We start from the raw sequence: 25,816 nt of genomic DNA on the forward strand, positions 1-25,816 counted from the left end.
GCTTGAGTTGGCTGACTTAGCAACCACTGTGCATCTCTTAAAACAGGGATGGCTCGAGAAACCTGTGGAAAGAAACAGCAAGCAGCAGCAGCGTGGGCAGATGCTCTTCCTCAGTCTGCTGCCGTTCTCCAGAGGGAACAGTTGTTCAGGCCCCAAACACTGCCCAGTCGCCTGAAGGCCTGATATAGACCTGGCTTCACTGCGGCAAGTAAAGCAGTGCCTGAAGAAGTGGTCTCTTACAGCAGGTGCTGCCACTCCTTTCTAACGAAGGGTGATACCACTCGTTCTATTCACAACATTGACGTGAAGGTTTTAAACCCAAGCTTAGTGGCTTTTCTGAGGGCTGCAGGTAGGAGCAGGGCTACTTTCACTCACTCTACGCTCTGTCATTTGGATTCCTCAAGTCAAGAAAAAGCAGCAACGCTGTGCGTTAACCTCAGTAGGCAGCCAGACACCACACAGCTGCTCGCTCGCTCCTTCCCTCCCAGTGGGATGGGGAAGAGAATTGGAAGGGCGAAAGTGAGAAAATTCATGGGTTGAGATAGACAGCTTAATAAGAGAAAAAAGACAGAACACAGTAAAACAAGTGATGCAAAAAGCAATTGCTCACCACCAGCCAACCAATGACAGTCCCCAAGCAACCATAACTCCTGGCAAACCACCGCCTCGGTTTATTGCCGAGCACAGCATTGTACGGTGTGGGATACCCCCGGAGGAGGTAGAGGAAAATCGGGAGTGAAGCTGAGCCTGGGAAGGAGGGAGGGGTGGGGGGAGGGTGTTTCAAGATTTGGTTTTATTTCTCATTACCCTTCTCTGATTTGATTGGTGGTAAACTAAACTACTTTTCCACAAGACCAGTCTGTTTTGCTCGTGGCAGTGACTGGTGAGTGATCTCTCCCCATCCTTATCTTGACCCACAAGCCTTTCGTTATATTTTCTCTCCCTTGTCCAGGTGAGGAGGGGAGTGAGAGAGCAGCTTTGGTGGGCAGCTGGTGTCCAGCCAGGGTCAACCCAGCACAGAGTAACTGAGAGCAGGGTATCTTGCATTAAAGTGCTCCCATTTCAGTAGAAACTTCAATGATTCTTCCACAATCAAAACTGTATGTTATTATGTCATGACGAAAAGGGTAAAAGTCATTAACTAATGAGGTACCTTTGTATGATTTTCAGCCACTCTGAACTCAGCAAGGAACACAAATCAACTTAAGCTGTAGGCACACAAGCTCCTTGAAGGTGTTTTGTGCACTAATGACTTAAATTTTTAACTCCTGTTTTAGTTTTCCTTTCCTTACATACTCTGATAATTCCCTGAAGTTTGTCTTGTTTATATGATCCTTTTTTTGCCTCTGAGAAACGTATGAGGTCTGATGTTCCAAACAACAATGGATTTGCACATACTTATCCCTTTTCTTACACTGGAAAGAAGAAAAGAACAATCAAAGCAATTTAAGTGTACAGCTTCCTACAGGTTAAATTTATCCATTTGGACCAATTTAAGAAAAGCCAAATCGCAATTAGTAACAGTTAAAATCACATTTGTAATTTCTGGAATGATAATTAGAGAAGAATTAAAATTTCTAGATGAGAAAGCTCTTCCTCTACATCTAATGAAACACACTAAAAGAAATTGTGACCTTTTAAACAGCTAGAAATGAAAAGATGGCATTAATACTTCCATAGAAGCCACCAAAAAAAACCCCACAAAACAAAACAAAAAACCCAAGAACAGCTACTTTAATGTGCTACTTCAGAGAATATTTCCATGCTGAAAACAACTTCTTGTGCCAGATCCAAGACCTTCTGAAGTTATTAATATTCTGCCATCAGCTTCAAAGGGAACAAGATTTGCCTTGCAAAATAATCAAGAGAGCTGCAGCTATTTACAGGCGACTTAATTTATGGCAGCTTTGGTTGCAACAGCTACAGAAATTAGAAAGACAATTAACTGTATGCGTAAAGTGTTCTGATAAGCACCCAATTCAAACACTTTAAATATAAAGATAATTAACTCTCCAAATTTTAAATAATCAGGTTGTAGCATTCTGTACAAAAAATGTTCCTCTGAGGAGAATGGGGGTGGGACATCTTTAATATGTATCCAGCATACACATTTAACCATTACATATATAAAAAGGCAATAAATTTTATACAGAAATTTATTGTGCAAGAATGATTTTCATGCTCATTTACAATGAAATAATTAGTTTTAACAAATAATCATGCCATTGCTTAATTTCAACACTAAGCAGAATATTTACATTCAAGTTTACACGTTTGTTCAAGTTCCATGTATGGTATTGTCAGAATTAAGAGTGCATCTTCAGATCAAAGTTTGCATTTTTACATTAAAATATCACTGCCTTTCAGACATTTACCGGAAATGACAAATTTCCTTTCTTTGCTATACCCTCATTTCCCAGCTACTGTACTGGAAAAAAAAAAAAAAAAAAACCCACAAAAACTAACTTGCAGAAGCCAGCGTCACAAACATACATCTATGCCCACTTCGCCAGGCATTTCCCACTTGTTAAACAGAAAGAAGGCTGGAGTATACCTCTGTATAACTGACTGTCAGAGGACTGTTTAGGTCATCCTTGCAAGGGATCATGCCTTAAGAAACTGCGCCTCAGGACAATTCTTTCACAGAATCTTATATAAAAAAAGATCTGTTTTGTCAATATCGAAGTGAACAGCTTAGCATAGCACCTAACACACTTCGGCACTTTTTGTTCTTTTTTTTATTAACCATAGGGATGACTAGGAACACAGCATCATGGTCTGGCAACTTTTAAAAAACAAAAATGAACAACAAAAAAAAAAAAAACATCCATCCAAAAAAAATGCTGTCTAGTAATAAATTAAAAAAAAAAAATCAGCAGTTGACAAACAGTTGAAAAATATTTTTACTGTGCAGAAATTCAAACTGTGACTTTTTGGTGCTGCTTCTTCCTATTCACACTCTATGATCTAAGACAAGTTCAGATTTCACCTCACATTTTATTAGCCTGCGCACAAATCTTCTGCTCCTTTGGCAAATGTTGCTAATACAGGCTTCTTAGTTATCTCCCACCCACCCCAACCTCTCTTTTATTTTTTAAACCGAGATGAGAATCAGGTAACACAATATGCAAACTCAGAGATAGTTCTGAATTATAACTTGTCATGGGCATGTTAAAACAGCTGAAAAATGCAACAGAATTTTTGTTTACTTTCACAGTTTCATGTGATGCCTACTATTTTAATCCATGCTTTCACATCAGTGCTTCATCTCCTGTCTAGGTTTCAAAGGGGCCTGTAATTATAACAAAAGAATCAGAGCATACCTGCCAATATGCTGCCCTGACTATTACATAAAGGACCAAGTATAGTGATTGTCTTGGATTTTGGCTATTAATGTTACAGGGAGATACTGATTTTGAAGACGCAAACCTAAGCATTCCCACATTTCAAACAACCTCCATATTTGGTTGAGACTATTTCACTTTTTCTGTCTTCATGTTGTGACATCTCCAGAACTTGTGGGTTGAGAAACAACCGTAGAAGGTTGTACTGGTAACATTTCTAACTCAGATTCACGTACAAAAACGACTGCATCACCACTTACATTTATTAAACACTGGGCCTGAAAAAAAAGTGACAATATGCAGTTACCAAACATTAAAGAATTACATATTTTATGTTTACTTGTATCTGCTAGAGGTAACCATGCAGATAATAGAAAAGTCAACAGAGATCAGAGAAGGACAAATTATTAGAATTTATTAGCCAGGCAATCCCTGACATATTTCCTTTTATATTCGCTCACTTGTTTGCTATCAAACATGTACACAGATTCTTATAAGACCACCACAAATGAAATACCTGGGTAGCTGTACTTCATTTCACTACTGTTCTAAATATATGTCATGTACCAAAACAACCATACTCAGTTGCCGCCTTTAGTTTTGTCCCTTTACATCCAAAAGGGAGCATTTTATAACAGCAACTCCACGTAAAAAGGATGAAAACCCTAACATTGCAACATCAGAAGAGCTAAGTAAGTTCAGCCCTACTATTCTGCTGTTTCCTGAAATTTACTTCATTCTAGCGAACTGAATACTTTTACCCGTTTGGGTATTTATGAAGCATATTTGTAATTTCGTGCTAACTCAGGTGTTCAAGAATGCTCTTGGCTTCTTTAAACAGGCATTATGATGAGAGATCCATAAGTGTTGTGCAGACACGGCTCTACAGCGTTCTTGTTTTTTAAATACATAAAATAGGTATTTGTGTCAGACTAGTCACATTAGCATTGTTATTTCATATAATAATTTACCTGATTTTTGTTTGGATTCTCCATAAAAACACACTGCTTCATTATGTACGAGACCACGGCATTCCCCCCTAAAGCTGCAACATGAGCTCTCACCATTGCAAACACTTCAGCAATAAATGCATGGAGAAAACCACTGACACCACCCTCCTAAAACAGAAAAAAAAAAAACCCAAACATTTTATGTTAGATACTGCTACGAGATGCTGAATACTTTTCTTACATTTTTATCAGCTGAATATTTCAGTGAATCCTAAATGGTATATTGTACAGAACTTAAAAGCTATTCACCGTTTAATGAGTCACAGTTAAAAATCAGACCAATGGAACTTACTGTTTGAGTAAAAGAATCACAAGTAGGTTATTCATTTGTGACTGGTACTCTTTGCAGTCAGTATGTTAGATATACTCATACTTTTCAGACATTCCTACACCTCTGCATGGACATGTAATATTCCACTGACAGTTGAATAATGAGTTTTTCTTTCATCAGGAAGGATACTACCTGTTTTTGAAAACTGGGAAGCACATAAATAACAATGTCTATTCAGCATAAAAAGAGATTTAGACTTCTTGGAAATTACTGGTAAGGAGTGGACATTACCTTTGGTCACTGCAGCTTCATGTATGCTAATAATTGTCATTAGTTCTCAACATTCGCTAAAGAAATGATCCCTCAAAATACAAAGTAAACAAGGGACGTAGCAGAGACTTGACAAGCAAGCTATTCAAGCTTTTTTTCCCCTTGAAGCCCAAAAGAATTTCTAGCCATCCCATTTTGTTAAGTTTTTTGACTTGATGGTGCTTTGTGGGGGATTTTTACTTCTTTAGTGCCAAGCTGAATAATTTAAATTGCTGTGAAAGGAGAAGGAAAACAATGAAGTATGTTTTTTTCCTAGACAATCCTTATGAAAGAATGAGCAACTATATTGAGGGGAAAAAACCTAAAACACAAAAAACAGGCAACCAACCAACAAAAATAAAAATCCCCAGAAAAAAACTGAGAAAAGAGACTAATGAAACAGAGCTCACTATTGCTTCAAAATATCTATAAAATTTCAAAATGAAAGCGAAAGGCAAGACCACTAGACTTCCCACGTGTGTGTGTGTGACACTGGAGGAAATTAAAGAGGCAGGTAGAAGAGGCTAGCTAAACTGAACTTCAACAAATATGGACTACCCTCATATCACAGAATCACAGAATGTTAGGGATTGGAAGGGACCTCGAAAGATCATCTAGACCTGCTGACCACACCCCTTCTAATAAACCCCAGGATGCCATTGGCCTTCTTGGCCACAAGGGCACACTGCTGGCTCATGGTCATCCTGTTGTCCACTAGGACCCCCAGGTCCCTTTCCCCTATGCTGGTCTCCAACAGGTCTGCCCCCAACTTGTACTGGTACATGGGGTTGTTCTTGCCCAGATGCAGGACTCTACACTTGCCCTTGTTATATTTCATTAAATTTCTCCCCGCCCAACTCTCCAGCCTGTCCAGGTCTCTCTGAATGGCTGCGCAGCCTTCCGGCGCGTCAGCCACTCCTCCCAGTTTTGTGTCATCAGCGAACTTGCTGACAGCGCACTCTATTCCCTCATCCAAGTCATTAATGAATATATTGAATAGAACTGGTCCCAGAACCGACCCTTGAGGGACTCCGCTAGACACAGACCTCCAACTGGACTCTGTCCCATTGACCACCACTCTCTGGCTTCTTTCCTTCAGCCAGTTCACAATCCACCTCACTACCCGATCATCCAGACCACGCTTCCTCAGTTTAGCTGCGAGGATGCTGTGGGAGACCGTGTCAAACGCTTTACTGAAATCGAGATAGACCACATCCACAGCTTTACCATCATCTATCCACCGGGTTACATCCTCATAAAAGGCTATCAAGTTGGTTGAGCATGACTTCCCCTTGGTGAAGCCATGCTGAGTGCCCCTAATGATCCCCCTATCCTTGATGTGCCTAGAGACAGCACCAAGAACAAGTTGTTCCATCACCTTTCCGGGGATGGAGGTGAGGCTGACCGGTCTATAGTGTACCCGGGTCCTCCTTCTTGCCCTTTTTGAAGACTGGAGTGACATTCGCTTTCCTCCAGTCCTCAGGCACCTCTCCCGTTGCCCACGACTTAGCAAAGATGATGGAGAGTGGCCTAGCAATGACTTCCGCCAGCTCCCTCAGCACCCGCGGGTGCATCCCATCAGGGCCCATGGATTTATGGACATCCAGGTTGCTTAATTGGTCCCTGACCCAGCCCTCATCAACCAAGACAGATTCCTCCTCTATCCTGACTTCTTCTGAGGCCTCAGGGGTCCGGGGCTCCTCAGGACAGCCTCCAACAGTATAGACAGAGGCAAAGAAGGCATTCAGTAACTCCGCCTTCTTTTTATCCTCTGTCTCCAGGGCCCCCACCTCATTCATCAGTGGGCCTACATTGCCTCTAGTGTTGGCTTTACCTGCAATGTATCTGAAGAAGCCCTTTCTGTTGTCCTTGACCTCTCTTGCAAGGTTTAATTCCAAGGAGGCCTTAGCTTTCCTAGTTGCCTCCCTACATCCTCTGACAACACACTTATATTCCTCCCAAGTGGCCAGCCCCTCCTTCCACGATCTGTACACCCTCTTCTTCCACTTGAGTTTGCCCAGCAGTTCCCTGTTCAACCATGCAGGTCTCCTGGTACCCTTCCTTGACTTTCTACCTGTTGGGATGCTCTGATCTTGAGCTCGGAAGAAGCAGTCCTTGAATGCTAACCAACTATCTTGGGCCCCCTTACCTTCTAGTACCCTGTCCCATGGGATTTCCCCTAGCAATTGCTTGAAAAGGCCAAAGTTGGCCCTCCTGAAGTTCAGGGTTGTGATTCTGCTAGCTATTCTGTTCCTGCCACATGAGATCCTGAACTCTACCATCTCAGGTCACTGCAACCAAGGCTGCCCTCAACCTTCACCTCTTCAACCAGACCCTCCTTGTTAGTGAGGATAAGATCTTTTTCCAGATCTACTGGAAAAAGTATAATCTACCCTGAACAGACTCATAAAGACATTAGAAAACAACAGACAATAGAAAAAAGAAAAGGGCGAGTATAATTTCACCAATCCAAGCATAAAGCATGAATGAAGTCAGCTGCAGCCAGAAATCAAAATTTCAATATAAGTTTGTCATTCCTCGTGAAATTTTGATTTTGTCCAACTGTTTTAACAGTCACAGCAACTGACAGGGGGAAAAAAAAAATCTGTAATATAAGCCTAATACAATATTTGATGACAACAGATTCCACCTGTAAATGGCAAAACCTAAGAGCAATAGATAAATTTGACTTTAAATTATCATTGATTTTTTAAGCACAGTATCTGGTATATACTTCAGCTTATGAAAGCATTCATAGGGCCCCAATGTTCTGTAAACTACCATAAGCAAAATACAAAGCAGTACAAACACAAATGCTGCTAATTATTTTTCTGTAGAATCTGAAACACACTGCTCGAGCTGGATATAACGACCACTATGTTTTGACTCTTAACAGCCTCAGGGCCATACTGTGCAACTAGTATTAGAACTGGTTTGTGACTCAGCCTATGCACCTGAAATAATTTAAGTTAGCTGCCCTGGGTGCCGGAAATAGCACCCTGACAGTATCACAGAACCTGTACAACCGTCCCAACTTCATGGAGGAGTTGAATCAAATACTTGAGCAACCTACCTCTGCTGAGATCTACTATCACAGTTACCAAAGCTTGCTTATCAGCTATTTATTTTGTATCTACAGAAGCTGCAGTTAGTACAGAAATGTCATGTAACCGTTTCCCTGGTCATACGATACATAAATCCTTTTGAAAATGCTGTCCTTTTCACATAGATTTCTCAAGTTAACAGGGACAGTAACTTGCAAGATCCAAACAAGATGTTTGTCTGATCAAAGTTTCTCTAGACAGCTCGCAACTCATTTTTAGGAAGGCTGATCATTTTTATTAACATTTGCTATTTTATCAATGTGTAATTAGCAAGAAACTGCATACTCCTAGGCACTGACAAACCAGGCAAGAGGTACATTCCATTTCTGTGGCTGGCAATTGTCGCAGAAGGACGCAGCTACTTCCCAAAAGGACATTAAAATTATAAGAAATGCGTCTTGGATTTTTGCATGCTCAGAGGAGTATCTGTTGTCCAGATCCAGACTGGAGAGCATTGTTTGAGTATCACTAGCTACACCGTCTAAGCTGCTGGTGTCGTTATATACTCTACGGCATGCTTTTTAGATGTTCATCACACAGAGTTATGTTACTGAGAATGCAGAGAATGTAATACTAAAAATCAGCATAATAGTTATATATGATATGGGAAACCTTGTATTAAACAAAGAATTCTAAAATCCACATACACTGTGAAAGTTCATCATCGAGCTTACTAAATGACAGAAGAATGGATTTTTTGGTTGGTTTTTCTTTTTCATTTAAATCAATCTCAGTATTGGGTTCAAATGATCCCAACTACCATCGTTAGTCAAAGACCTATTTTTTCCAAATATTTCTGTTTAAGAACTCATTGATTTAGTGTTATATCCAAATTCAACAACAATGGCAACGGTTAAGTAACCCCTTCTCCTAACACTGACAAACACAAAGCAGCTCTATATGCTCTATGACAAGAGCAGTGCAATGCAACTTACTCCGCATTCAGCACCTACTCTCAAGTGACAAAAACTCTACTCCCTCGCTGTGCCATACCTCAACTTGAACCTCTTCAGATCTTTGATTATTATAATTAACAAAAAGTGCTAATCCCTGATACACAGCTCACCTCACGTAAAGAAGTGGTTTCTCGTATAAAAAACATGTTGATTATCCCGAGATATCTGGTTATTTTTGCCCCAGGTAGAAAAGAAAGAGGTGTCATCTTAACAACTGAGACGGTAGAATTGGGGCATGATGGAACAGAACGGTGCCGTAAGTATCCCTCGGCCAATGGACTTGTTTTATCAAGTGAAGCAGCTAAAAAGATGGGAAAAAAGAAGAGAAAGTAACTATCAAGTAAGATCGATTACTGTTTCTCAAAACACAAAAACTCTTCTTTATCGTTTCCAAATAGCTCGGTGACAACATTCAGCTGCCTGTGATGCTCAGCCATATCACGTGAGAAAGGAAATTATCATGCAATGCATGCAAAAGGAGACAAAAAGCTGAAATGGAATTATTTGGAAGAGTGGCATTCCTGCAAAGGAAAACATTGAGGCGAGTAGCTGCACATACAACAATCAGTTATAAAGTGAAGGTAAAGACAAAAGTGCCAACATTTTGAAATACGTATTCTGCTGGAGGAACAAATTATAGGAAGTGTGAAAGTTGTTGTGTTTCCCCAGTGCAGCATTTCCAATTAAAACAGATATTAATCTTTGCTAATTAAAGCAAGATAGTCAGACCTGTGGCCAAAGAACTACTGAAAAATAACTCACCACTTGCTAATTTAGTGACCATTGCCTTGACTGTCACCTTGGTGATTGCTTCCTGTTTCTCACCAAAAATTTTCCAAGATCATACATACACCTACATCCATGCAGTGTATGTTATATAATTAGTAGGCGTACACATTTATTGATAACTAATTTTTACTAAGTGAACAGAAATACTATATTTTGCTTTTTATGATACTGGTTCATAAACCCTGTATTAGCTTACAAAGACATTAACAATGTCGGCAGTTTTCACACTCAGGTACTCATTCTACATGTGATCTGCAATACTATTGCTGGGCAGGAAACTCCACTATTCACCACTGGGAAATCAGAGATATGTCTCAGATTATCGTAACGTGGTAGAAACAGCCGCCTACTTGTCTTAATTGATCCGCGCCTTATGGTCTGAGCTTTCAGTTTAATGAGCTCTATCCAGCTGTTGCATCTGTCTGCAAAGGAACTGTAATCAACTGACGTTGCTGAAAACACAGACAGAAAAACAAAAGAAAAAAACAAAGGAAAAAAATATGGATGATGTCTCTTGCTCATCTCAGTGCTCCTTTTGAGGAAGCAATTATCTGTGTCTGAGAGAGAACAAACATCCCTTTCCAGGTCTGCTTAAAGGAAAAGTTACAGTATAGGTTTGGACAAGTCCAAACCAGTGTACCGATTTCTGGTCATGTCCCAGCTGTGAACCAACTGCCTGACTGGGACTTCATCACTGAAAAAACATGCAAATACAGTCATTAATGACTTATGCTAGATTATTTTTTTTAATCTCATTTTAAGTATTAAGTTCTGGCTTCTTTAAGTTTATTTAAGCCTTGTTTAATTTGAATTTTCATTGCTATTCTTTTCCTCACGAAGAGCTGCTGATCATGATTTAAACTTCCTAACTATCTTTATCAATGTCTAACCCAGAGATTGAAAAAAAGCTTTGGTGATGAGGATAAGAGTCACAAGCTGAAACAACACCTTGGTTTCAAACATAAATGAATTTTCCTTATAAAACGCTGTCCTCCTTCCCCCAACATCCCCCCCCCATTATCATTACAATGAGAAGTAGAGTTGTTTCTGCTATGACTTTTGGTATTAGTTACATGGGTGTTTGCGTATCTTCAAAAAAAAAAAGTTTTGCAAACACCGTTTCTTCATTATCCTGAAGAAACGGAAGGAAGACATGCTGACTTCAAATTAAGACAAGCAAAAAAGCTGTCGCTCAGGGAACTGATATTCTGTCAGATAAAGTGGCATCAATATATCTGACAGAGACACACTGTTGTTACTAACGAACCTGACTTTCGTACTTAAAAAACACATCAAAATATTATGATACCATTAAGCCACACCAGAGCATGCGTTCTCAGTTAACTAGTAAACACTTCCTGTATTAAGACACATCCACAAAGAGTATACCAATATCCCAAGAATGCTCATTCTGTTCTGGCATATGGCTAAATTAAGCAAACTCACCTCTCTGAGCAGCAGGAATACCTGTGTGGGAGCTTTCACCCTCCAGAACTTCTAATAAGACAAAATGAATTCCATTCAGATAATATAAGAACAGAGTCATGTAGTACAGGATCACAGACACCTTCTTATAAAAAATTTTTTTAAAGTATGAAAAAAAAATCTTCTATATATACTGTACTATGTACTTTGATAGCACATAATAAACTGGCATAATTAACTTTACTAAACATGTCTTGCAAGTTTTAATATGATCATTTACTAAAGGTCATTACTGTATAAGGTTGTATACAAATATTTTTAAAATAACAATCTTACAGAAAAGTATGTTAAAAAAAGGTATAAATATATTAAATAAGCTGCTAAGTAAATGTAACTACAATGAAACCTTGAGTCCACTTGTGATGAAATGACAGATGAAATAATTATCTAGTTGAAAGCCCCTACAGTGATGTACAGTACAATATGGAATGTAAAGAACATCAGGAAAAGTTATATATGTGAACAGGCTACCCTCTACTGGTCAGTGCCCATTATACAAGTAGCACAGTCTAGTAACAGTGAAAAAAGACACTGGTCAGAAATTTCTGGATAGCTCTTCATTTTGAAAATGAAAGGTTAACAGTATCATAATGTGACCAATTAAAAGTTAAGCACACACAAATGCATAAAAATAAAAAAATACAAGGCAATAAGAATATTACTGCTGAAATTAAACTGATCTCTGAAAATACAAGTAACTGTGGCAGGCACCCTCCTTTATGCAACTTACGTAATGGGCAAAAAAGGGAACTCTAACATTTTAGTAAAAGAACGTTTACAATAGATGCTAAATTTCCTATCACTATCCATTTCGGTGGGTAAATAAGCCAACAATGGAGAAGGAAGTAAAGACAGCTGATTTCAATGAATGATGACCTAATTTTTAACACAGTCATAGAAGAATTGTGACAACCATTCTTGAAATGCTGCTCTATCTCAGGTAAAATAAAGCAGCTGTTTAACAGCTAAAATGTGCTGCACTGTACAGATTGTTTACTGGGCAAGTTTAGGCTCTTTTCACTTAAAAAAAAAAATTGCACGCAATTTTGCTCAGCTGAACCACCAGTATTTGCTAGATGAAGTATTTCCCACCATGAAAACTATGAGATTAATTATTTGAGGCTGACAATATATGGAGTTATTTTATATGGACCATTTACAGAAGCAAAGCAGTATGAGGTAAGCCTAATTATTAAGTAATTTATAATTTTTTAAGTGAAATTACACCCAACACCCAGTGGTTTTTAGCATTTTCAATACTCTAAATGCAGAGATAGAACTACAAGAAATCTACAAAAGAATAGATACAGAACGATTAGCCAAGCCATCTTATGTGACTCTCAAAAAATTTTACATTAGGAGTGAAGAAATACATTACGCTTAGGTAGCAAAGAATACTTAAAGCATGTGAAAGTACAGATATTTTAAAGCTACTGCAACAATGAAAGAGAACTCAAAATCAGCAAAACACAACAGTTTAGCATTCTTCCATTTAACTGACCTTTAGCTGGTGAGAACGGTTGAGAAGCAAGGGGATCAGAGCAAAGTTCCAATGGAAATTGTAGTTGTTCTTCATTGTCTGTAGATGCTTCAACAAAGAAAACGTACCCAGTTGATAATTAACCCCCAAAATAAGATTTGCCAGTAATAATAAGCACTACAGATTCAATTTAGTCAGGTCTGACCGGAACAGATTTTTTCAGCATATGCATATAGTGATGCGGTTCTGTATTAACCGCATCATTTAATGCAAAAATCCAGCTGCAAAATTGAACAGAATCTGTGTTCCATTGAACAGGATTTGATTTAGCATTTTCAGGGAAAAATATTAAGTCAATTCATGTATTTTAGATTTGATTCGGCAGTTGGATCTGAGTTAGCTATACATTACAGTAAAAAAGTAACGTGATTTGTTTCACATAAAAGAAACCAAACAATTTACTGTTACTATTTAAGAAGTGAAGTATAACTAATGTTTTAGAAACATATGGCTCTGTTTTACTACCTAATTCCATTCTTCAAAATGGAGTATTTCCGAAGTTCTAAATTCCCATATCCAGATTGCATACATACATTTCTAGCATAACATGGTGCTTCATTAGCAAGATGAGATATGCAGATTACAGTAGCCTCTTCTATTCCCTCCATAATGCTATATGCTTCACTGATCTCCAAAAATACTACTGACCTACTTAATGTTTTTTTGGAGTTTTTCTGAAGTATTATGAATAATTTATTTTCTGCCTTCTTGAAGTAAGGACAAAATTTGCTACTTATAAGAACAAGTATTCTCTAATGACTTACACCACAGTTCAAAATACAATGGAAATGTCATCGTCTGTTACACTCATTCTTTAGAGAAAAATTTTCAGAGAAAGTGGTACATGGAATAAGGAAATACCAAACATTTTTTTCATGTTACTATAAGTAACAAGCAAACACCTAACACTTGATAAGAAAGTCATCCTGCTGGAGGTCACATATATGAACTCTAAAAACCTCTATGTTATGACTTTACGATTTTATAGAACTTCCCCATAAAAATGTGTATATGTAACTGAAATTACCATGTAGACTCATTAGGTACTGGGGGAAAAAAAAGGAAAGGAAAAGATCTCTTATCTTTACATGCCTCAATACATTTACCTCTTTGCTGTGATTTTTCTGGAGGGGCTTTGTTGGCTTGTAATGCTTGGTTTTTGTCAAATGTAATTGCAACAGCTGTGACTGCAATCTGCAAGTCAGAAACAAATGGCATATTAGGTAACTTAATCTCTCCTGCAATATGCAAAAGTAATAGAAAACAGAAATTGTGCAAAAAAAATAGAAAAATGGGGGGGAGAGAAATCATCTAAATAGACATATTAAAAACCCTTCACAGCAGAGCATAAAATACTAAGGTTAGAACATACACCTGACAGTGTTTGTCCCACATTTATGATTTTGTTCATCAGTTCTTTCCTTCTTTCTTAGTGAACCAACATGAAAAAGAACTATAAAACCTCATTATCATTGTATTTGTAAGAGAAAGAAATGTTTAACTGATCACAAGAATGATGCTATTCTTCTAAAGAAAATATTTTATTTAAAAATAATGAAGTATATTGCATAATTTTGAAATTGAAAGAAAAAAAATCAGACTATTATACTGACAGCATACTTAGAAAATTAGTGTGCCATATTCTTGTAGTGTATGCAGTAACACCTTTTAATGGATATCTAGTCAAGGCTTATCTAACTAAAAAGATACACATTATTAAGACACACTGTGCTCATAAAATGCCACGTAGTCTCGTGATTCTCAAAACTCATGAACAACACAGATCATCTTTTTTCTTCACCAAAGATTATGGCCATAAGTTTTACTTCAGAATTCACCAGACATACTAGTAGATTAAATTCTAGTCTAGTTTACTCTGAGCAGCAAATGTTTATTAAAGGCCAAAAATGGCATGCCTACATGCTGAAAGTCAAAAGCAGCAGTTTACTCACCTGAACTAATTCATCCTCTGGTAGAGCAACTGTAAAATTTACATGACAAAGGCAGCAGGGAACCATAGATCGTAGTTTAAAGTACAAGCTCTGTTGAAGACAAGATGTTACTCAAAAAAAATCTACGGTTTATTTCAGAGAAATTAAAGATCAAAACTCTCTTCATAGTAGAAATAATCTAATCATATTATTTTTTTCTTGAAGAAGAATTACAGGTGTGAAAAGTCAGGACAGAATGCAACCTACCGTGTGGCAGCCTGTGTATTTCTGTTTCTACAGTACACCACCTATCAAAGGACTCACTCCCATTCAAAAAGCTATGGAAATCCTTAATACACTAAGGTGGCTGAATCTATCTTTAGAGCAGCTTACAAACTAATTACAGACACTTTGCAGTCTAATTCTGAAAAGTAATTATGAAGAAAATATTATTTTCAGTATAGCCTGATTTTACTTTGCTTCCATTTGAACAATTAAAAAAAAGTTTGAAATAGGATTCTTACCTTCAACAGATTCTCACAGAGATCATTAAAGTTCTTATTAAGTGTTTGATTTGTTAGGTTAATGTTGCTTAATCTGGATACTCTTACTGCTGTGAACATCTGAATTAGAAACAAACACACTCATAAAGAAGGCAAAAAATGCATAATATGGGGGGGGGTGGTAAAAGGAAAAAAAACATAGCAACAGTAAGTCAAGTGAAGTGCTTATTGATCATGAAATTTTACAAACAAAAAGCAAGTTTTCTGTGACCTAATGTATATGAATCTATGAAAAAAATGATTAAGCAAGATATGAAATACTCTATGTTTTTACTTGCTTCATAAAGGAGCCATTCTACCTGCTACATATTTTGTTAACTGCTGTTAAAAATTTTATGTTAATTATCTACAATAATGTAGACAATAATGGAATGTCATATACAGACACACAGGCAATCCCACCAACCCGAGAGTATGCTGCTGGTGCAGCCGTATTGTTTTCAGGCTTGAACTGTGCCTCTGCAGAGCAGTCTTGCATTGTGCCAATTACGTGTAAAAACTCACTTAGATCTGTTTTAACTCACTCTGTATGAGACTGAATTGTGTTGTACGAACGTGACCAAAATGTTTAAACTTAATTATAAATGGAATTTTTCCCTACTCACCGGATTGGCTTTATCTAATTCTTATTTATCTTAACCTATTAATGTTATCATATTCAGTAACTCACACTAAGTAACACAGTCAACAATTTGTTTCCTTTAAGAGGCTTCAGAATCTAGCCAAGCTCTTAAAAATGCCCAAAACCTTAAAGATTCACATTTGCTGTAATTATTTTCTAATATTTGTATTTTTGTACCAGGTTGTCTGTTACATAACAGCATTGAAAGAAACGCAAAGAAACAGGCTCTCATATTTTTCTTAAAAAAATACTACTTTTAATTCTAACACAAGAGTACTTTTTAAATTTATCTTTCAAAATTAGTGATCTCTAATATATATTTAAGTTACTACAACATATTTCAATACAATTTGGAAAAAAGTTTTAATTTTCTTCGAATAACCTTACTTGAATTTCTGGTGTCCAGTTATTTATACCAGGCATAATTTCTGTGTTGCAACTGTAAAAACCTGTAAAGAAAATATTTGGGGAAGTCTATATTGCGCACTGAAATATAAAAATACTTCTAAAGAAAAAATGTGACCTTACTTGATGTTTTGCAAGTATTTTCCCTCATGTGTTTTTGAATATTGAATCATATACCAGAAATAAGACCAACACTCAAAAAACAAATGTAGTATCTGAAGAATACAATATAACATACAAAAGAAACATGTGCTTTCTGTTATTCACACTGCAGTGAAAAAATGGAAAGATGGAACTCACCACTTCTAAAACACTAATTCACTACAGAATTCTTATTCTGACTATTTCTTCAACCGCCAAAAATCAAGGCCAGAAATGTCATCACGTGGAGGAACATGTGAGGGGCTTCAATGGCACGAAATGCAACAGTGACAGTTGCTCCCCATGGAGACTGGGTAACTTACGTCATCTGATGCTAAAACTAATTGGTGAGACACACTCCCTGACTGCTTCACGGAACCACTCCTTGAGGAACCAACAAGACAAACTCATGACTAGTTGGTCCTGAGCAGGGAGAAGCGTTCAAAGAAGTTTTATAGCTCTGATCAAGATATACTTAAACATTCTTCTAGGAAGGGTAAATACCCCAAATCCACTCCTGCTCTGCCTAGTTTCTAATAGAGAAGCTACATACAAATGAGGAAACTTCTTAAAACGGTGTGATAGGAAAAGCTAAAAAGCTAACCTTAGACAGACAACATAGAGATGCTTTAAAGATACGACCTAGAGACTGTGCAAATACATAGCACTTACTAACAGACTTGAAAAGGCACAAGAAAGGAAAAAAAGTATAATGACTAAACAGCAGGGTAAGAAAAGTTATAAACAGCAAATAGGCAATGTTAACAATCTGAAGATACAGCTAAATGAGCACGAAAGAGAAAAATCTGGTAGGGCCTACGTAAATGCACAAAATAAGCTAGGAAAGAAATTGTGTAGCAGCTTTCGGAAGGTATAAATATTAATAGATTTTCTTTCAGAACATGAAAAGCAGAAATACTGTTGAAGAGTCAAGTAAGATGTAGAAAGAATATGCAGAGATGATAACATGATGGCTGAAAACATGTTTTGTTGTTTCTTTTACATTAGTGTTCACCATAGTAGTGGAACCTTCCACAACAGTGGAAGACCAGTCCCTTATTTATTTTCCACCAGAGAAGCTGTCTTAAACAAAAGTGTCTAAAGGAGATATTGAACAAACAGGCAAATGAAAAATAAGGATTCATATAAACAACAGGAAAGGCAAAAGATGAAATAGCTGACTAATCATCATTGAACTCTAACTTAAAATTACTCCATGACCAGAGGAGAGGATTCTTTAATCTTCAGGTAGTGACGTGCTTTTAGTGATTGGGACCTACTAATTTGCCTAGTACAGATATCTGTGTCACTGGCATGTAGAAGCTATTGCAGAAAATGGAGTTCACAGGCAGATGGAAAACTAAGACACTGCAGAGGAACTGATACCACTTTTGTAAGTAAGTCATGGCTCACAAGCTGTCAAACAAGTATGTTGACAAAAGGCATTTGACTGATACAGTCTACTTCAGACATCAAAAAGCATTTGATAAGATCCTTCACCAAGCACTCTTTAAGAAACTAATACGCTGAAGGGTAGAACTGAGTACCACTGAAGGAAATAAAATTACTGTAAGACTCGAAAGAGAGGGTCAAAATAAATGCTCAGTCTTCACAGTGGAGACATCTGTAACTCAGGATTATATGCTTCAAACATATTCATAACTTATCTGCAAAAGAGCATAAAATGAGGTGACTGCTGATGGCCTTATTTTAGGGTAATAAAATCAGCTGCAGCAGGACCTAACAATGCATAATTGATGAGGAATAAAAGATTGGGTGGTAATAATAGATAACTATGACATGGATAGTTCTGAGCTCAACAGTACTCAAAATGATAAACACTGGTACCAATTATTAGGAAGGGAATAGATACATGCTCAGAAGAAACATGGGGACCCTCACAAAGATAACACAGGGAGGACAAGGACAAGGAAAGGTACAGAGCAACTTCCATATAATTGACATTAGCCTCTTATCCAGATCCAGGAGTTCCACTGAGGAGGATATGACAGATATCTATACAACCAAAAATAGCATAAATAAGACTGATACAAAGCAATGATCCACTGATCTTCCCAATATAAGAAAAAGGAAAGAGTGGCTGATACAAACCAAGCATAAGAAGCTGGCTCTTTCTTATACAGGTACAGATCCTGATGCAAAATTCTACGAACACTGAAGGTGCACACGGGCTCAAAATGCAAACAGCCAAATCCACAGAAAAGTTTCTCAAAGGCTACTGTTGACAAATACAGTAACTTACTTTCAGTATGCTGTTGAACTATGAACTGTTAGCATGCTATTCTGTGGGATTTTATTTTTTCCTTGCTGTTACATTAATGCAATATGCATTCTCACGTGATCCCTATCAGCAAGAAGACATTGAGTGATTCAGTAACACCTCCCCCTATGTTGAGTTCTTAAATAATTTTTAAATGAAGACAACTGAACGGACATCTCAAAGTTCTATTGCCAGCAATGCAGCCCCAACATTGTATTCTTACTGTGAAGTAAAAAGACATCGATTTCAAGTCTCATGATTGAATTTTGAAAATTATTCACTTTAATCAGTTTTATGTTCTCAAGTTGCAATGCTTTTTAAAAATACATCTATAAAAAACACTGAGGAAACTAGAAAATACTTTATTTCTATTATTTGACTTTACTGCCTTCTACAGAAAATGACCAATTCTGACTTGGATAAAAACACTGTGGGTGATTTAAGAATTCAAATAATTTTGCACTTTGCTTTTTTTAACAATAAAGACTACAAATGCAGTGAACACAAAGACATTAAATTGACAGTATGGCACAATCACAAAGCAAAGGAAATACAAATGCACTTGTTGAACACGAGCACTGGAAGGGCAAATGGCTCACTTTAAATAACATTCTTGGAATACAACACCAATATGTCACATTATATGGCTACAAATACTTTCTGTTCTCTGTAGTACTTTCACTGACCCTGAAACCTACAAATCAGCCACTCAGTCTAAAACTCTTCAGAAGCTGGTATACTAGTAGAAAAGATTCAATTGTTATACCCATATGAAGTAACAACAAATTTGCAACAGCAGCACAGATCAGTGAACTACAAAAATGCCACAAATACTGTGTTTACTTCAGTTTTCAATAAGCAACAATCCCCATAAAAGGCTTAGTGACTTGTTTTTCACAGGTATATGTAACAAGCTAAACACTGCAAGAATTTTTTCACTGTTACTCTTGAACTTTTTAAATAAAAACAGTTCTATTTTGTAATTTTGCAGCCTACAGTATAAATTAGAATAATATGTTTTTAACTATACCAGAAGGTGGTGGAGCATCTGTGAGTAAAGAATGCACATCTTCCATTGCATCTGTATCATCAATCTGAAAAAAGGAATAATTGATAAAAATCATGTTGCTGTTCCAGTCAGAAGTCTAAGATGTAAAAACTTTGTCATCAAGAGATCTATATCTGACAGCTGAGATTTTAAAAAAGGATTCCATCAACCAGACTCCTGACTCTTAACTAGCAGCCTGTAATATGCTTTACACTTGAAAAATAGTTCCCTTAATTAAATTGAATTAAAAATAAAGCAATGTGCACAGAACACACAGAAACCACAGTAGATAAGACTAGAATGATAAAAAGAGAATTTTTAAAACAATTTAAAATGCTGAACAAGGTTCCACACAACAACTTACAACTTTTTCCAGCTAAGGACCTTTGGCTACTAGAGTTCTCATAAAGTCTGTATTACACTGCCGTGATCTTTCTCTGCCTATTCCAATGACACATAAAAAAATCTTTCCAGGACTTCAAAAAACCTTGCTTAGAATGAATAGCAGAAAATCAAATAGGAAAAGGTAAATTTGGGGATTATTAGTTTTTTCCTATCCCAATAACCTCTACCCCCATCCAATCTTTGAAGACTTATTTTAGATCAGACTGAGTGTATCTGCTCTTCTACCTTCTGTGTCATGTGTCTTCAGGTTCATTCTGCCTTACTGACCTGCAAGAGATCCAAGTTTACCTCTAACTTCCAACATTTTCATACCACGTTTTTTGGAAATTGTTTATATTTTAATTCCAATATTAAAGGGTTCTCTGTCCAAGTATTGTTTCTCCTTCTCTCTCTCAAAGTAAGAGAGGTCATCTCCCCCCACCACCCCTCCAAAAAAAAAAATACAGACAGCCTTACCTCTCATAATTGCCTTCCCAGCATCTCATAGCATTTCCTCACCACAGTAAATTTTATCACTTTTTTCTTACATATTTCCAGTGAACAACGACTTTACTCTTGAAAGCTCAAGAGTCCGGAGCTTCGCTAAAGCTCCTGGAATATTGTTTCTGATATCCAATTTCTTAACACAGACAGCAGTAAGTGGTTCCACAGATGAAAAGTCCTTTTTTCTATAAGTAAAGATTGAACTACCAAAACACAGGGACGTGTACTGTAGCACCAACACATTCAAATAATGTAAACCAGTAAACAATGGTCCTTAAAATCAGGTCTTATTTTTCTTGCTAACTTTAGCACCATTTATAATGTAATCTATAGTACACTAGAGTGTACCTACATTTTTCCCTTCCACATAGAGATCTCCTCTTATCTTCCCCAGTGCCTATATTACAACTAATAAATAAGGTAGAAGGAAGAATTCTCCAAAACTGTAAAAAAGAGCTGAACTCTGCTTGCAGCATATTATGCAGTCCTTAACCAGCTCACCTTCGCTTAGAACTTACCAAGCTTTTTCATGAGGCAACTGTACAGAAGAAGTATGCTGAGCTTTTATCATTGCTCGCTCTCTTGTATTTGACAGCCTTTAGAAGTGAAATGGAGGCTGGGCTTATGTTCTTCCAGTATTTTTCATAATTTGTCCAAAGGGTCTCTTGCAGTACAATAGTCTTTGGGTTTTGTTTTTTTTTATTGCCTTACACAATCATCTCTTTTTTACAAAGTCAATCAACCCTTTTTGCATTTATCAAAGCATTTTCTGGTTGGCTCATCCATTTCAATACAGTGCCTCAGAGAGTATAATAATTTTTGTTTTGAGGATACAATTCCACTCCTGTCAGTCTACACAGAGGATAATATTAAAATAAAAACAAAAACCTGTTGAGACCAGCTGCAAAAAATGCTTGATGAAAACTGTCCTCGTTTCTTCTTAATGTGAGCACTAACTAGCCTCAAAGTTACTTTTAGGGACTTCCCAATTTACTTACTTTGATCCTAGTATACCTGTAACACAGTGGAGAGCAAAACTTTACTCAAACCGCAGAAGCACCAACCAATCTCAATTTATCACACCAGCCTCTCCCAACCTGTTATTTTTGCACTCTCCTTTCTTACCTCTGTTTTCAAATGAACTGCTGTTACAGCACTCCCTCATTCTCACTATCTACAGCTTTTCTTCCAGATTATTTTTTATGAAGATAGTGATTTGCGAAGATTAACATAAATAAAAGTCTTGAATGTACCTTAGGCTGCAATTACATGCTGTAATTTAATTAAATTGTTTTGTTTTCTTAGTTTAGGACAAGTATTTGTAACACCTGTATCTATAAGATGATCAAAACTCTAGCCTCCTTTAGTACTTGGCTACTTTTCTTCAAAATTGTACAATGTTAGAATCACATCTTTAAATTTTAGTGATTAAAGAGGTAAAAGAAATCTATGTTCTTTATCTATAGGTGGTGTTTCTGTTTCTAGTTGTAGTTGTAGAAAGAATTGGAAGGTATTCTCTGAAGTTTTAAACTCTTGAACTCTGAATGGCAACAGCTGAAGTTCAGATAAGCAAGTCTACTTTCACGTGCTCTCTTGACACGTGTTTTTTTGAATGTTTTGAATACTACCAGTTGTGGAAACTAGTAATTCTGAATATCCAACTATAACAATAAGAGCTCTGAAACAGGAAGAATACACAAGATTCTTCTCTGCTAAATGTAAAGTGTGACAACACAGAACCTCAATGTCAATAAAAATATATCTAAGTTTTGGATTGGTCATGACTTCTGCTTGAAGTATGCAGAAGGGCACTTCTTACAGCTCTTAGTTCATTATTATTCTAGATATCGTCACATGTTCATGATCATCAGGGCAATCTTTTCAGATATTGTACCTAGGCATAATATAGCTATGCTTTAAGCAAACAGAATAAGAGACAATGCAAAATCCAATACTTAAAATTTTCTATTGATACAAAATAGAATTTATACACAATTTAAGAACTGTCTGTTGGTAAGAAAACTTTTCTCTGTTTTTTAAATACATATTTCAGGAAAAGGAAAGTATGAAAATGAGTACTGAAAACATTTATCACCTCTAAGACAAAAGCATCCTTCTTCCCATGTGAAAGGTCTAGCTCTGTAACTTCATCAGAGCTTTCTGATTGAGATCTTAATAACCTGGAACGTTGTCTAGGCTCTGGAATGGGAGACCCAATGATTTCTTCAGGTAGCTCCTAAAACGTATATAAAAATTAACAGTTGTTCTATGTAGCTTAGAAATAATTTCAGTTATAAGCAATTTGTTAACCGTTCTAAGAAACAAAAATTCTGAAAACAATTTTACTGTGAAATAAACCTAAATAAGTACAAATTGATTTGGATATGTGGCTTAAGAGATCTGAAAATTCCAATAGGTTCCCAAAAAACAGCGACAAGAATCTACATCTCTATTAAAGAACAACTTATGTTCTGAATGATTCTGTCATTAAGAATTCATGGATATACATGGTGTATACCTGTTTGACTCAGAATGCTTTATTTTTTAGAATATAAAAGCTTTACTTACTGGAGGATTAATCTCATAAAGTTCCTTGTTTTTTGCTATCGTATCATTTATTTTCTTTTGCATGTGAGATATATGCTGCTCATAGGTGCCATCATTTGGAGTCTTCCCAGCAATCTGAATACCACCAGGTGTTGGCAAAGCTGCTAGATACACACCTGTTGCAGACTTTTAAGTCATTAAGAAAAATGACAATTACATAAGCACGTACTTCTAATATTTTCATATAAAGTTTTTCATAATGCTTATGCTATAATGGACAGCATCATGACATGCACATTACAGCATGATCTCTTCCCATAATAAATGGCTTGCCCTCTCCTGTTCACTTATGAAAAAACACCACTATTCTTTCAATAAAATCTCTCCTTCTCATGGGTCTTTTCCATGGTAGAGCTCTTAACTTACCTAAAAGTTCCAAAGTAAGTACGAATTCAAACCTCTGCCCTAGTATATATTGCATAGGCAAGTTATGGTTTCAAGGATTTAAAATTTGGCCAAACCATTTACAGTATCACTGAAGTTGTGACAATCCCATTTCTATTTACAGAAAACAGATCATCAGTTCAGACCAAAGAACATGCAAGCCAGTCAATATTACCCAAACATCCTTTTACACTTATGCAGGAAGAAGCAGCATACTTCACTACTCTAACCCCACATGACAGAATGAGGTTAGAAAATATTGTTAATGAACACTTCTTGGCTACCTCTTAAGACACTTCCAATCTGTCATTTATTTCTTCAGTGCCATCAAAGAAGAGGCGACAGACCTCTCTCTTGTTGGTAACTAACCAAAAGACTTATTGAGAGACTTAATTGACCTCATTTGTCATGCAACTGTAATGCAACTTGAGGAACAGGGATCTCTGACAGGATCTTTAAAGAACACAATCATTTTTCTATAATTTATGCCATTAAACTATTTAAAGTTTCTTTTCCTCTCCTGTCCTTTCTAATAATCTTGTCCTCTAACAGATTTTCAAGAGATTCGTATCTTCTGGTGCTGAAAGACAGTCTGTCCTGATTTGTCAACAGACACCTCATTCCTTTCCATCACTTCATTTATTCTTAAAATGACATTTTAATACCTCTAATTACTCTGAATTCCACAACACTAGTATGTCTCTGGGTCCTGAAAAAATACTGTAACAAAGCAAAAGAATCCCAAGATTAAAACTGTACTTACTGCCAACCCCGTTAGCATATTTTCACCCACACTGATCTGAATTCTCAGCCCAAATAGAGCATTCATTCCTCTCAGCTTAAGTTTATTCATCAGTTGGGTGTGCACTTCATATTCCATAAATGGCAAGAGATTACTGATAGATGTTGCATTTGCTTCTGCTTGAGCTTTCTTCTTTAGACGGCATAACCTGACAGTAAGAAACAGTACATGACATCAGCAGATAAACAGTTTTAATGGACTGTTGAAGACTGAAAGTGATCACAGGGTTTTTAAATTTTTTTCCTCATTGTATAACCTAATACAATCAGTTTCTTTTTAATGTATTTTAAAATCCTGTAAAAAATTAGGAAGATCAAGGCATACTGAGGCACTAAGTCTAATAAGTAAGATTTGATTTTAATTTTTAATAGGAAACTATATATTTATATTAACAACAGAAATGGGTAACATAAAAAGTAAACTTATGAAACAGAATAATACATAAACTTCAGCAACAGTCAGAAATATTCCCTATCAAAGCAGAATACAAAAATTAAAAATACTGCATTTTTCTAAATCACGGAATGAAATCATGTCTCCTTTCTTAAAACATGCTTAAGGACTGTTATCAGACAGAAACAACATGCATCACGCCGGGTTTTTGTCATAATAGTCTGACAGTATCAAATAACTATGCAATGTAAAGAAGTTTTCTACAGATTCCGGATAACCATCTACTACGTGTTTGGCTAAACGTATTAACACTCCTATTATATACCAGCGACTGTTAAAAATTTGCCCTGCTCACTTGTGTCAAAGCAAATACTGAAAAAAACACAACTTCTTTGCTATTGCAAGTTATCTGGTATTTGTTAACACCCCCCCTGCCCTGCCCACAAAAAAAAGATTATTTCAAGGGACAGTTACTGCAGCCCTTTTCAACTGAGTCTCAGAACTGACAAGCTGTGTTCTTCTAGATTGCTGCAACTGTAAAATAAAATATCATTTCTTTACAAGAACTCCTCGAGACTGTCTTATCTGAAAATTTGTATTTTCAGTTTTTCTTCTAATAAGACCCCAAACGCAAACCTCATAAAAACTTCAGGTACAAGCATAGGAATTTACATCTACTGGTAGAACTTTCAAAATTCCTATTAATACAGTTATTCAAGGCACACTTTGGAATAAAGAAAAATCGAGTGCCCTCACAGCTCAAGCACTAACCAGACTAAAAATACTTATCTTAAAAGAATAAAAGAGCACAGAAATCCCATCTCTGACTATATTACATTAGTCATATTCCACTCTTGGGTTTAGCCCATAAGCTGAAATTCAAACCCCACACCAATGTAATGACTGCCTACTTTCAGTGACAATTTTTTGTTCAAAAAGAGCA

The 25,816-nt window shown here is 36.7% G+C and overlaps 1 protein-coding gene across 10 annotated transcripts in view; it reads right to left on the reverse strand.

The window, feature by feature from the left end:
• Positions 1-2,068: 2,068 nt before the first annotated feature.
• C2CD5 (C2 calcium dependent domain containing 5) overlaps positions 2,069-25,816 on the reverse strand; it is a 71,291-nt gene continuing 47,543 nt past the window's right edge. For 9 of the 10 annotated variants that reach the window (XM_068400654.1, XM_068400652.1, XM_068400651.1 and 6 more), the window contains 13 exons: positions 24,442-24,628; positions 23,256-23,420; positions 22,783-22,923; positions 19,782-19,845; positions 16,312-16,373; positions 15,264-15,362; positions 14,761-14,850; positions 13,915-14,002; positions 12,770-12,856; positions 11,230-11,280; positions 9,105-9,295; positions 4,316-4,462; positions 2,069-3,622 (listed from right to left, as the gene is read on the reverse strand). In XM_068400654.1, the coding sequence (XP_068256755.1) occupies positions 3,494-3,622; positions 4,316-4,462; positions 9,105-9,295; positions 11,230-11,280; positions 12,770-12,856; positions 13,915-14,002; positions 14,761-14,850; positions 15,264-15,362; positions 16,312-16,373; positions 19,782-19,845; positions 22,783-22,923; positions 23,256-23,420; positions 24,442-24,628 (1,501 nt within the window). In that variant the 3' untranslated portion in view covers positions 2,069-3,493. Of the gene's footprint in view, positions 3,623-4,315; positions 4,463-9,104; positions 9,296-10,133; positions 10,236-11,229; positions 11,281-12,769; positions 12,857-13,914; positions 14,003-14,760; positions 14,851-15,263; positions 15,363-16,311; positions 16,374-19,781; positions 19,846-22,782; positions 22,924-23,255; positions 23,421-24,441; positions 24,629-25,816 lie in introns of all 10 variants that reach the window. The other variant, XM_068400659.1, reaches the window with a different exon arrangement.

Source organism: Nyctibius grandis, chromosome 5, assembly GCF_013368605.1.
Source record: "Nyctibius grandis isolate bNycGra1 chromosome 5, bNycGra1.pri, whole genome shotgun sequence".
Classification (NCBI taxonomy): Eukaryota; Metazoa; Chordata; class Aves; order Nyctibiiformes; family Nyctibiidae; genus Nyctibius; species Nyctibius grandis.